Source organism: Xenopus tropicalis, chromosome 1, assembly GCF_000004195.4.
Source record: "Xenopus tropicalis strain Nigerian chromosome 1, UCB_Xtro_10.0, whole genome shotgun sequence".
Taxonomy (NCBI): Eukaryota; Metazoa; Chordata; class Amphibia; order Anura; family Pipidae; genus Xenopus; species Xenopus tropicalis.
The window spans coordinates 108,324,938-108,338,461 of record NC_030677.2 but is presented as its reverse complement, the minus strand read 5'-3'; the positions used below and the strand labels follow the sequence as shown (position 1 = coordinate 108,338,461).

At 39.9% G+C, this 13,524-nt stretch overlaps 2 protein-coding genes across 2 annotated transcripts in view; one reads left to right on the top strand and one right to left on the bottom strand.

Annotated features, from left to right (window-relative positions):
- The window catches only part of hsdl2 (hydroxysteroid dehydrogenase like 2), a 35,129-nt gene extending 26,507 nt beyond the window's left edge, over nucleotides 1-8,622 (bottom strand). Inside the window, 5 exon segments of the mRNA NM_001008673.1 lie at nucleotides 4,340-4,454; nucleotides 5,261-5,359; nucleotides 5,708-5,871; nucleotides 8,239-8,337; nucleotides 8,565-8,622. Of these exon segments, the coding sequence (NP_001008673.1) occupies nucleotides 4,340-4,454; nucleotides 5,261-5,359; nucleotides 5,708-5,871; nucleotides 8,239-8,255 (395 nt within the window). The 5' untranslated portion in view covers nucleotides 8,256-8,337; nucleotides 8,565-8,622.
- Nucleotides 8,623-8,779: 157 nt separating this feature from the next.
- Nucleotides 8,780-13,524, top strand: part of ptbp3 (polypyrimidine tract binding protein 3) — a 129,937-nt gene continuing 125,192 nt past the window's right edge. Inside the window, exon 1 of the mRNA XM_012956445.3 lies at nucleotides 8,780-8,884. The gene's annotated coding sequence lies outside the window, so the exon portion shown is untranslated. The remainder of the gene's footprint in view (nucleotides 8,885-13,524) is intronic.

Here is a 13,524-nt window from a genome sequence, read left to right as displayed (position 1 = left end):
TGGAAGATGAGTTTCTAGGAATCTTCTTGGTGGAAGCAATGTGAACTCTATGGCATAGCCTAGTCTTATTAATTGTAGCACCCATTTGTCTGAAGTGATCTTTTCCCATTCCTGAATGAACCATCTTAGTCTTCCTGCTAATGGAAGATAGTCATGCTGAAAAGGGCCTTTGCCCAAAATTTGGGCGCCCTCTCCCTCTCGAGGATTTTCCTCTAGACTGTCCAAAAGATCTATCTCTAGATGTTTTGCCGGTTTTCCAGTCTTGTCTGTATCCATAAGAGGTTTTTGAACCTCGAAAAAAAGGACGTTTAAAAGATCTTCTATCCTGAGGAAGACTCTCTAATTGCAAGATCCAGACCTTAAGTGACCGAGCTACTGATGCTGCTGCTATTGCTGGTTTAAACCCAGCTGCGGCTGCCAGGTAAGTCTTTCTTAAAGCTCCTTCTGCTTTCCTGTCCATAGGATCCCTGAGGCCGGTACTGTCTTCCAAGGGTAAGGTAGTTCTCTTAACAGTTTGAGCCACTGGAGGGTCTAATTTAGGAGCTGCATCCCAAAATTTTGCATCTTCAATATCAAAAGGAAAAAGTAAGTTAAATTTCTTTTGTAAGGCCCATTTTCTATCCAATACTGCCCATTGATTTTGAATTTTATTTTTAATAGCCTCATCAACTGGAAAAGATACTTTGCGTTTACTTATGTTTGCAAACAATTTACTAGATTTCCTGGGGGGTTCAGAGGATTCTTCCAGACCCATTGTATCTCTGACTGCTGCAATTAGAGCTCCTATATCATCTACTGGAAAAAATTCCTCTGAATCCGAAATTTCTCCTTCCTCAGAGTCAGATTCAATCTTACACTTTGAAGTTCCCTCCCCTAGGGAAGTATCAGAAGACCAGTCTTCATAAAGAGACCCCTCAGCTTGTAAAGACTCTTTAGATTTCTGTTGACTGAAAGATTCAAAAGCTTGAAGCATAGCCCCCTTCATCCAAGAAACTAATTCATCAGCACCACCTGAGGGGTTAATAGGATTTTTGAGTTTCTCTTTGCATGCGCAGCATAGCTTATCTCCTTCTAAGGAACTGAATTTTGCTTCACAGCCTAGGCATGAGATTAAAGATGGCTTTTTTAAATCCTTTTTCACTTTAGGAGACTCAGATAAACTTTCTTTACATTTTGCTTTCTCTTTACTTTTCCCCTTCTCCACTTTTTCTGGAGCAGTGTCAGCCATTGAGGCAGAGATGGATCGTTTAGCACGCGTGGACAGGCAGCAGGAGTGACTCCGGGAGCGGCTACGCGCCGCCATAACCGCTAGTTTAAAAACCAGCCCTCCGGAAGTGACCTGCTCCCTATGCGTTCCATCTGCCTCGCGTCTGCGTTTCACCTACGCAGCGCGGCGCGAGTTAGTGACGTCACCGCAAGTGCCCCATGCGTTCCATCTGCGCTCCCAACCTGCGGTAACTCATAAAACACTTGTACTCGCTTAAGGGAAGCACAATCACCGATTGGCAACCCATAACAAGCCCTCCTGGGCCTCAGCGTAAGGGTTCCCACAAAAAAACCACATCACAGGGGGCACACTCGTCTGAATGACGCCCTGGACTTACGCAGCATCTGGGGGCACGGCCGTCTGACAGGCGCCCAGGCAAGTAAACGGTGTAATCCATCCGGCCGTCTGACAGGCGTAGGAAAAAAACACTGAAGGCTGGTGGAGGGAAGAGGGGTTTTATGGGTAAAGGGGGCGGAATTAATTATTGGAGAAGGCGGTGTTTTTCCTACCCTAGGTATGACGTCTCTCTAAGTAAGTGCTGCCAAGGGACGTGAGGGAAAGACTAATTATTTCTGAGGGTGACAGGTCCCCTAAATAAACTAAAAAACCTAAACATCACTGCTGCAGCATTACAGCCTTTACAGATGCATAAAAACTTCAAACATGCCAAGCACTTGGATAAAGCAATCTTCTGGAATATGTCCACACAGTCCTCAGATAATTACTAGACCACATCACTGCTCCAGTTGATCTACCCAAAACACATCCACTATACAATAAGAAACACTGTTTTCCAGTCAGCAGATTCAGGATTTTAGCAGAAATGGGGGAACAGCTGGGAAATAAGCAGTATGCTAAACTCCCCCACTATGGTTATCTCAAGGTGTTAACAGTCTAATAATATTATTTGTTATTTTGTTAATGTTGTTTAAAACATTCACATATGTTGACTTCTGAAATATCGTTTGATGAAATTTAGAAAAAATAAAAAAAGAATGGCAAATGCAATGAAAGCCTCATTCTGTAAGGTATATGTAAAGTAAAAATTATTGGTCAAACCAAAGTATACATGCAGTTAAAAAAAATGTATATATCTAGTATGCCTAAAAGGCATATAAATGTGCTCAAGATGGTAATACGCCCAAAACTAAAGGCAGTACTAAACTCAATATAAAATCTGGCATTTATTAAAATGCATTTATATGCCTTTATGCTGTGGCAGCCTGGTGTTCTGCACTGCAGTACACTGCAATGGTGTAAGGTGACTTGATTGGATCCATATCACAGAAATCTACTAGAAAGCCTTTTGAATGTGCAAAGAATTATCACATGTAGGGAACTCTGGTACATAGCACACTACACTTCCCTACATGCTAGCAGAGGGGGGGGCAATAACATGCATTGAGCAGCACAGGTGGGAGGGGGTCAATGTGTTCCTCTACCAGGCCAACTACAGTCACATGGTCTCCTGTAAGAAGCAGTAGCAGCAACACTGTAACTCAAATGTCTGTCATTCACCAATTTAGGGGGTTAATTAAGCACGCAAGAAGCTTTAACAGTTTCCTGCATATCTGTTGCTTTCACTGGTTTGTTCCAACAAGTTTTCTCTGGCTCTGCATTGGTTTATTTACATCAGTGCTGCACAGCTGGCGGTCTGAAGGCTGGATGAAATGCATATGGCTAAAAATGCAATATTTTATATAATAAACTGACTGAACTGGCTTAAAGGTTTAGCACCTCTATAGTAGTAATGATATAGGTCTTTACAGTGGTCACAGAAGCTTTCTATCTTGGATTCTGTTAGAACTGTCCGGGACAGTGCACATGCTCAGAGTGCTCTGAGCAGCTGTTGAGAAGCTAAGTTTAGGGGCTGTTGCAAATTATTAAGCAGATATGTCTGTCATATAAGCTAATTCTACAGGGTTAATTATTTGGTTCTGATGCAGTTGCCCTGGTTTTGGATCTGTCATTTAATGTGAATCTAAATAAATTACTAATCAGTCTTTTACTGTTACATTTATACTCTATTTATGCCTCATATTTTGAGTCGCTATTGAATCAGCAGTAAAGAAGATGGGGAGTTACTGGACAACTGTGGAGGCACAAATCTTCCTTGCTAAAGGACTGTGGCTGGATCCAAACCCAAAACATAATGTACAACATTTCTGCATTCATGCCCTACTTCTTAAGTTAGGCTTTAGTTCTCCTTTAAGGATTTTTTACTGTCCTCAGCCTGTCTGTGAGTCCACCCCATAAACATGTGTAACATCATGGAAAAAGATGCATAATCTGAATCAGCGATCCCCAACCACTGGCTTGTGAACCGCCCCCTTTGATGTTGGTGCCTAATTTTAAATCTCTGGCTTAAAGACAAGTTTTGACAAGTACAGAGACAGTTTTACTACAAGCAGAGCTACCTGCAGACTATTAGTCCACATGGAGCTACCAAATAGCCAATCACAGTCCTTATTTTGCATAATCAATGAACTTTCTTAATGCTTATTTGGCTCACCAACACTTTTTACATCCGAGTGTGGCTCTGGAGTAAAAAAGGTTGAGAATCCCTGATCTAGATAAAGAATCACACAACTACCTATACCTTGTAAGTCACCAGTCTAACAGAATAACTTTAATTAATTTTCCCATTTTGCCCAACAGTACTGCTTTCCAAAAAAAAAATTTTTATAAAATGCTGAAGTTAAAAAAAGTAAAACTGGTTAAAAAAATTCAAATGTAACAATACAATTGCGTGGAATAAAAATCTTTTTCTATACTAGGATCAAGAGGTTTTTCCTATGTTAGTCAGAACTAGCACCCTGCCTGCTGGGGGGGGGCGGGGGGATCTTAGTTTTCCTCTGGTTTAGCTTGGCAAGGATTAAACTTTGTTACAATGTATGTTAGCTGTCCAATACTTTTGTTGTTTTGTGTTATTCCACTACGAAGTATAAGTCTTCCTTTGTATTTTTTAGTCTAGATTGTTTTTTCAGCCTGTGGTCCAAAAAAAACCATAAAGAAATAAAAGGCACTGACATCCCGTGTAAATTCTAACAGAGTTTGTCACCTAATACATACGTCAGATATGTGCCTCTTGTGTTGATCCCCATCATAAGATCCACTTTCTTCATGGGTGTTTCCAAGGTGTTGGTCAGACTGATAGCACTAGCATTATTCACCAAGATGTCTATTCCTGGTTGTCCAAAAAAAAGCAAAAAATGTTAGTCTCAGTCACAAAAAAAAGAAAAGACAAAAAGTTACTTTTCCCCTTTCCCTCTATAAAAACTTTAAATAAAAGAAAATCCCATCACATTTAGCAGCTGGTGGTTTCTAAGATTTTCAGTCCAGCTGAAGAAAAGACATCCGTTATGTAAATACTAAAACATCTAATAATTCTATTAATTTGCATGAAATGTCATTGTCTCTGCCCTAAGGCTGTGAACAAAGCTTTCTAATCTTTGGCAAGCAATGGGCTGTGGATTTATTTGAATCAGGATCAGAATGCAGCCCCCTTTATTTATTATATAAATATTGTTCAAAGGTTACTTTATGTGGAAAAGTTAATATGGCCAAAGTTATGTTTCATTTGTGTCACCTGTGCATTATAGTATTCATAGACATGATTGCAAATAAATCTGTTTCTAAGTAGTTGTTATACTTATTTAGAATTACAGTGCTTATAAATGGAAAAATACCATCGGAAATGGCACACACATACACAGAGGAAGTGTGTTAGAGAGAATGGGATCCATATACAGAGAAGACAGACTCAGACTGGCAATCTGTGGATTCTGGCACATGCCAGGGGGCTAATGCAAGATGCCATAGACAGTCACTATTTATTAGGTTCTGAAGGGCTCGTTGGGTGTCTGTGTGCTTGAAATGCCAGGGCCTATTTTTGGTCCCTCTCCAGACCTGAGAGAACTGCAATGCTTTTCTAGAACAGCAATGATTATGCAAGCAAGAACTTGCTTGTACCCAATTATTATTATACCATACCTCCAAATGTATCCACAGCTTTTTCCACTGCTGCACTGATTTGGTTCTCATCTCTAACATCCACAATGCACGGTAATGCCTTTCCTCCGGCTGCTTCAACTAATGCAAGGAGAGAGAAGCAAGGTTTCCACAACAAAATTAATAACAGCAGTATAAACAAAATCTGCTATGCAGGGTACAAAGACAGCTGGTCCTATAATCCAATACACTCATTTGTTTAATGTATAAAAATGTAAAACTGCATAAAATAATAAAACTCACTAATATACAGGAAAGAGCCAGTAATTTCCCTACCCATAATTTATTTCTTGGTATTGCACAGTGGAGTATAAGCACGATGATCTTGGAACTTACATTCAAAACAAGTCACACATTTACATTTTTACTGTTTATAACCTGTTAGTAACAAAATTAATCAGTTTGAAAAAGAAAAAAAAACAAACTTACTTTCACTAGCTGCAGTATAAATTGTGCCCGGAAGCTTAGGGTGAGCTTCTGCTGTCTTGGCTGCTATAACAACGTTTGCTCCATCCCTGGCAGCCTTTAATGCAATGGCTTTGCCAATACCACGACTTGCTCCAGTTATAAACAGAGTGCAACCAGCTAGCTTTCTGAAAAAACAAAAGATACTTGATAATAGAACAATGGCTTTCTCATTTGTTAAATTAAGATATTACAGAAAAGGAGGTATATTAGCATGCATTAACTCTTCAAAGCTTATAACAATGGCCAAGAGCCAAATCCATGCATAGAAATTATAAAAATTTTGTTGCAAATAATGAAATTCCAGAAAGATATTTTACCTTTTAGAACCAATTTAAGGATCTACATTCCCATGGATAAAATAAAGTGGCACATAAATTATTCCAGAAAAAGAAGAAAATAAGTAAAAAAAACAAACAAAGGATGGATGAAATAAACAGGACAGACCAGCACCATGTGGCTTCCAGCAGGTGTAATTTAAGCCACTGCTCAGCAAGTTGGAAAGCCCTTATCTGCTTCATTCATTATCTGCTAAATAAAGTATTCAGTAATCAAATCTAAATAGCATCATTACTAATGCAAAGTAATATGGGATATAAAAGTCTGTGAAAGTGTACTAAGTTGTGCTTGACTGACATAGATATAGGATCTATTATCTGGAATGCTTGGAACTTGAGGTTATCAGGATATGGAATCTTTATGGAACTCAGATCTCCATAATTTATTGTAATAATAATTTATGTTTTACTCTGCTAAAAACATTTGAACATTAAATAAACCCAGAAGGATTTTTTTGCCACCATTATGGAATCATGCAGCTTAATTACTATCACATACAACGTACAGTTTATTATTACAGTGGAAAAAGGTAATAATTTTTAAATATAGAATTATTTTCTAAAAATAGATTCTATTGGAGATGGCCTTCCCGTAATTCTGAATATCAGGTATGCCAATCATGCCAAAATGTTAGGCACCCCCAAGTAACTTAGCCTTTCCTTCTCCTTTAAATATAGTATGCTGATTTCTGGAGTAGCACTTGAAAAATATGGTTGTGTACTGCTGGGAGATCTTGACCCTTAAATCCAGGGCTGTGGAATCAGTACAAATATCCTACGACTCTGACTACTCATTTCACAGTACCTCAGACTCTTTTGTTTCAAATATACTGCATGCATATATATGCATTTTTTCATGTTGATTGAAAAACCACAACAAACAAGGCATTTTATCACTGCCAAAGCTCATCAGCTTTAAAGGAGAAAGAAAGGCAAAGTCACTTGGGGGTGCCAAAATGTTAGGCACCCCCAAGTGACTTATATCGCCTACCTTTTACCCTGGGCTGGTGCCCCTGTTCGGGGAGAACAGCACCAGCCCGGGGTAGCTGCGATCGCTTCCTCCTTCCTGGTTCCATGCGCGCGCATGCGCAGTAGAGTGAGAAGCCGAACTTTAACAGAAAAGTCAGCTTTTCACTCTACTACAGGCATTTTAGGAAAAGGAAGCCGGAAGGAGGAAGCGCTCCGTTACAGGTACCTCGGGCTGGTGCGGTTTTCTCAGAACAGGGGCACCAGCCTGGGGTACAAGGTAAGCGGTTAAAGTCACTTGGGGGTGCCTAACATTTTGGCACCCCCAAGTGACTTTGCCTTTCCTTCCCCTTTAAAGCTATATGAAGATGGTGTCTGCTTTTGAGAACAAACCAAAGAACTACTGGCTAGGAAGCTGACATACTACCCTATTGGCCATCCAAGCCTGGCACTGCCAACATGAATGAGCATACTGCTCAGGTTTGGGTCTAAATCTATAACTAAGCCTATGTCATTGTGGCTTTTTTATTTATTTATTAAAGAAACAACAAACATTTCTTAAACCGAACATTAAAACAAAAGATAAAAAATAAAAACAACAAGGTTATAATAGCTCAGCTGGACTTCACACTAGTGAAACAACTACACACTGGGCTTTATTCTTACAGCAGAGAAGTGCTTTATTATGAGTATTATCTTGGAAATAGGGTTTGTAACATATTTTTTACAATTTAAATTTATTAGGAATTGGAGTCAGTACATTTTTGCCGACTTCAGGTAAATTGCTTCTGACTCCACAGCTCTGCTTGCATTGCCATAAAACTATACATTTTTGGTATTGATAAATTTGTGACACACAGGGGTCTGCAAATCACTTGTATTTTCATGCATAAAATAACTTACGGATATAAGTTTTAGAGGAATTAAATTACAAAAAACAAAAGACAAGCAGATTTAAAAAGCTCAGGTTGTGAAAAACAATATAATGTATTTCTAGGTGACCTAAACCATTCCCCCAGGACACTGGTACTGAATGCATCTGAATATGAAATCTTGCTGACACTTAAAAGGGTTAAACAGGACGGAGGGAGAAATATGAATTTAATTAGCATACATAGTAATTTTTATACCATAGCAACTGTTGACATTTAACAGAATGCTACTCATGCACTACAGTAACAAAATGCTTACCCTGTATTTGGCAGCATAGTGAAGGACTAAAAAAGGCACACTTGGTTCCAAACCTGGTTTTGGCAATAAGTGCAAATTGCCAGCAGCTTTGTTTCTGTTCTGTAAGGTAAAGCAGGTGATATTAGACCGATATTTGTATCACATACACAAGCAACCTTTGCTCTACATTACCAAGTTCGTCCAACCCTTTCATTAGATTAAAGGTCAAATGGAAATCTGTGTCACACAGGTCACAGCAACCAGTATAGTTATATCCCACTATAAAATCTAATTTGTGACAGGCTGCATAAACTACTGTCCTAATCTAAGGAAACTTGCGTGCATACCTTTTATACACTTAAATTCTCATTGACATGAAGAATCCCCAAGCTCCTTAACACACACAAATCCAGAAAAGTATGCAGGCAGGAAGCAATAAGTTCCGGCCAATCACTGATCGCTTGAGTTGCATCTAATTGGCTGCTGCTTGCAAGCTAAGAGTGAGGCTTGGAACTCAGGAAATGATTTAGCGAAGGCAAATTGCATTGAATTTGGTGAAGAGGCCGGTGTGCTGTAGGACGGGAGGGCAGACAGGCATAGCTTGGAATCAGGAGGTTCCCTAGCTGCTCCCAGCCACTAGTTATGTACGAGGGAAGGCAGGGTTTGTGTAAGTAAGAAATAGTGAAAAGTAAGAAATAAGGGATTGGGGCTTATTTGATGCTGTGCTACATGTTTCAGTCATATCTAACCTTTTGTATTATTATTTTTTTTTTTTTTATAATTGTTTTTATTTTGCGATTTAGAATAACAATGTACAGAGGAGCACCTGTTGGGGTATCCCAGGGTGCCAGGTAAGTATGTAATATAGCCATAAACATAGGGGGGGGGACACTTCAGGGTAAAGGGGGGTAACCACAAGCAATAAAAAAAAGGGGGGGGGGGGGAAGTAGAAATGGGGATATAGCCAGTAAAACTTGGGAAGTAAGTTCTTGTGGGTATTTATTTGTCGGTCTTCAGTTTTGTAGGTATAAGTTCAGGTCTTGTTTTTTTAGGAGTTTAGGTTTTCTTTTAGGAGGCATCCTTTCGGGATTGACGTGATTAATCCTATAGATGTGTTGAGATATTTCGGTAAATCATCCAAGCATTTTAATTGACCAGTTAAGATTTGTATTATTGTTTTAACAAGTTTTGCAAATCAGTGGAGGCTAAACAAAACCCAAGCTGCAGCAACCAGAAAGTAGCATGGGTCAAAGACACACAGGAAACCCCCAGGTAAGGTAGGGTCGCCACCTTTGCCAGGTTTTGAAGGAGAACTAAATTCTAAAAATCTATATGGCTAGAAATGCCATATTTTATATTATAAACTGACTGCACTGGCATAAAGTGTCAGCATCGCTACAGTAGTAATGATATTATAGGTCATTGCACATGCTCAGTGTGGTCTGAGCAGATGCTGAGAAGCGGTGCTTAGGGGTTGTTGCAAATTAACAAGCAGAAAATGAGGGTTTTCTGTCATATAAGCTGATGATACAGGGCTGATTATGCAAATGCCCTGCTTTTAGATCTATCAGGTAATGTGAAAATGAATGAATTACTAATAAGATTTTTTTACTGTTACATTTATATTCTGTATATACAGTATATTTTGAGTGGGTCCCTAAGCTCAGTAAGTGACAGCAGCACAGAGCATGTGCAGGGAATCAGCAGAAAAGAAGATTGGGAGCTACTGGGGCATCTTTGGAGGCACAAATCTTCCCCGTTAAAGGGTTGTGGTCACCTTGGGCTGGTACAGAAACCCAAAACATAATGTATAACATTTCTGTCCTACTCCTTTAGTAAGGCTTTAGTTCTCGTTTAAACCCAGACAAAGGGACACGCGTGAAGATATCAGTGCCGTAAGTCGCTAACATCATCACGCAACATCATCATGTGATGATGTTTCTTGCCATTCTTCAGTTAGATGCAATTCAGATGGTTTCTGCCTGTTTTTCAGAATGATGCAAACATTTCCTGCAAAAAATCTTAGAAGGGGCCACACACAGCACACCATGCTCACCCACTGCTTGTATTGCCACACCCTTGCGGTCCAGTAGGTAGGAGAATGGCTAGGGAGGGGGTATTTCTAACAACTATAGAGGAAGCAGACCTAACTGCCTGAATACCCCACCCACCCAGATTATTTTTGCCCTAGGTCCTACTCACAAGACCACCATTTAAGAAGAGTATAAAAAGGTCGGCCCCATAGATCAACAAGAGAGTTGGTTACGAAAGTTATAAGCAAATTCCTTCTCTCAGCACAAAAGTACACTGGAATTATTGTGGGGTGAAAGGATACAATAGAGCCCACTCTCGTAAGTGACGGTCCACACTACATATGCTTTCCTCTACTCCTAAGGCAAATAGCCATCCAGGCTTGTGCAGCTCCCTCCCCTAGCCAACAGTGGGATTGTCATCAGCTCAGCTTCTCTCACAGTTCTAGTAAAAGACCCAGCCATTTAGGTCACAAGGCTCATTTTGTACAGGGAGCCTAGAGTTTCATCATATTTTACGCCTTAAAGTTTGAAACAGGATATGCCATCTAAAAATGTAGCATTCATTTGTACAGCTTTTCTCTCTACTGTGCATGCACCCCATCCGGTGTTTTCTCAGGAGCAACACTTCATGTAAGCGATTAAAGTCATTAGGGGGTGCCTAACATTTTGACACCCCTCCCCAGTGATGTAGTCTTTCTTTCTCCTTTAAGGATTCTGTTTATGCATTGCATTCAGGGAAGGTCACCGGTGCATATCATGTGGGGGCCGGGAATTATTTTTTTGCAGGGGTACCAGGGTTGCAAATGTATGCCACTGACAAATGGTTTCATTTTGGTTCATGCCTTCATCCACCCAAACACTTTTTGAAAAGTAAATATAATTTAGCAACTTTGCACAATTTACATCAATTATAAAATATGCAGCCTTTTCATAATTTTTAATATAATAATATGGTTTGGAACAGTTACCCAAGCCCGGTCCCCTGTTCTCCTGCTGATCTGGCTGACTACTTTGAGACTCAAATAAAATGTAACAGTAGTCGACTGTCCCCAGCCTGCTTCCAGCCTGCATCCTCCAAATCCCACAATTCCCTGCACATGTTGTGTCAATAAGGAAAGGAACATCACAGTGCAATGCATGCCCCATTAAGACAGAACCCTGCTTGTAATCTAACAAAGCCCACCCAGTCCCCTGCAAGCTCTTCCCCCTAATTGCCATTTTGTATCTTTTAGTTCCCCGTCTGCCATAGGGTCCCTGAGTTGATTACACCTTGTACACCCCTGATGGCGACCCTGTTTCCCTATTCTACAAGTCTGCTCAACATATACCTTTCAATATGGGCATTCTCAAAAGTACATCGCTGGCATATTTTAGCATACTGATTTCAAAACCTTTTATTAGATGCCAGATAGTACCACCTTTTATTATTGCATTGCAATTTGGGAGTGTTTCCTTTTCTTCTCTACAGCTTAATAGATCAGAGAGCCACAGGTACTCCTTCAAGTGCCTCTCTATGGTGGCACAATGGTTAGTACTGCTGCTTTGTGGTGCTGAATTCCTAGGTTTTGGTTCCAGCCAGGGCTCTATCTGCAAGGGGTTTGTGTGTATCCTACCACACTCCAGAGAGGTTAATTGGCTTCTGATAAAATGAACTGCAATTTGTGGATGTGATAGGAACCTTAGATTGTAAGCTTCAGTGGAGCAGTTTATATATACTGTATAATCACTGAAAAGTGCTGCTGAAGATGTAGGTGCTATATGAATAAAAAATAATAACTTAATCAGGGTAGTTGGCTAACCACACTCCTGCAGCTCTGAAAAGAAACTATACCCCCAAACAATGAAGGCCTATTTAAAAATATATTGCATAAAACAGCCCATATGCAAAACCCTGCTTCATCTAAATAAAACATTTCCATAAAATTATACCTTTTTAGTAGTATGTGCCATTGGGAAGTCCTAAATGCTCATGTTAAGTACCAATGGCTGCCCCTTGGGATTATATGATTCATGGTGCACACAAACAAACCAAGGGCACACATATTTAATTTTAAAATTTCACACAGGGCTAGCCATATTCTTTATTTCCCAGGGTGCCACATTAACAATTATCTTGTTTCCTATTGGTGTTTAATATACTGATGCTATTTTATGTACATTTAAGCCTATGATTAAGGGCCAGATTCATGAAATCACGAGTTTGAATCCCAAATGGGATAAATTTGGATTGGATACGATAATTTCTTAAGACCGCAAATATCACGAATATGCTTCCGAAAAAAATCGTATTAGTAACGATAATATTGTATTGGCGATCCGAAAGTCACAAAATTTTTGTACCAAACGATCGTAAAATGCAGGAAAACCTTTCCGACTTTGATCCTTCTGTGCATGATTTTGGAAGGTTCCCCTAGGAATCAATGGCACTATGCGGGCTCCAACCTGGCCCAAGGAAATTCACGGTAACGAAGCTTGAATGAATCCGAAACTTTCATACTCGGCGCGACAATACGATTTTGTCGCACAAATTTTGTCGCAAAATACGAAAAAGTTGCGGAAAATATGCTCGGAGCGTTCGTGGAATAGTGAATGTGCCGTTAAGTGTCAGATGGACACAAACGCATCAGGCTTTATGAGATGAGCGTACAATAAAGGTTTTTTTTCTTTTTAACTATTGGAAGTGCCTGTTTTTGGATTACCAGAGTGCCCTTTTTTCCTCCCTTTTTGTTTTGATGTTGAACGGTTTATCCGCTCGCTTGAGCTGAAGGGCTGGAGCACCTGAACCATCCTGTCTACTTTGGTGTGTCCTCTTCAATTTATGGATGCCAGATTGCTAGACATCTACTGTATGTGTGTTTTTGTAAATATTTAAAGGGTCCATACAATAAACTGGTTTGATGCCTTTTTAGCAATGGAGAACATACACTCAGTGGCAGGCTGAAATGCCTAGGTGTGTTAGGCAACCTGGCCAACCACCTTGCCCCCTGCCCCAGCAAGAGCATGCACATACACATGGTGACAACTGAGGAGAAGGCAGGAGTGTGCACAGGACCCAAGAGCACCCCCTACCCTGCCTACCCCTAGTTCTTAACCTGAATATACTTTTATAATTATCCAGAGAATGATCTGATTGCCCCCTAGAAGTAAGGAAGGGCATTTTTCCCTGTCTGAGGCAAACTAGAGAGGCTTCAAATGACTAGCAGTTAGACAAAAAGGTTAAAATCGAAAGGACTCGTCTTTCTTAAAATTAACTTAATATGTTTCATTATTACTA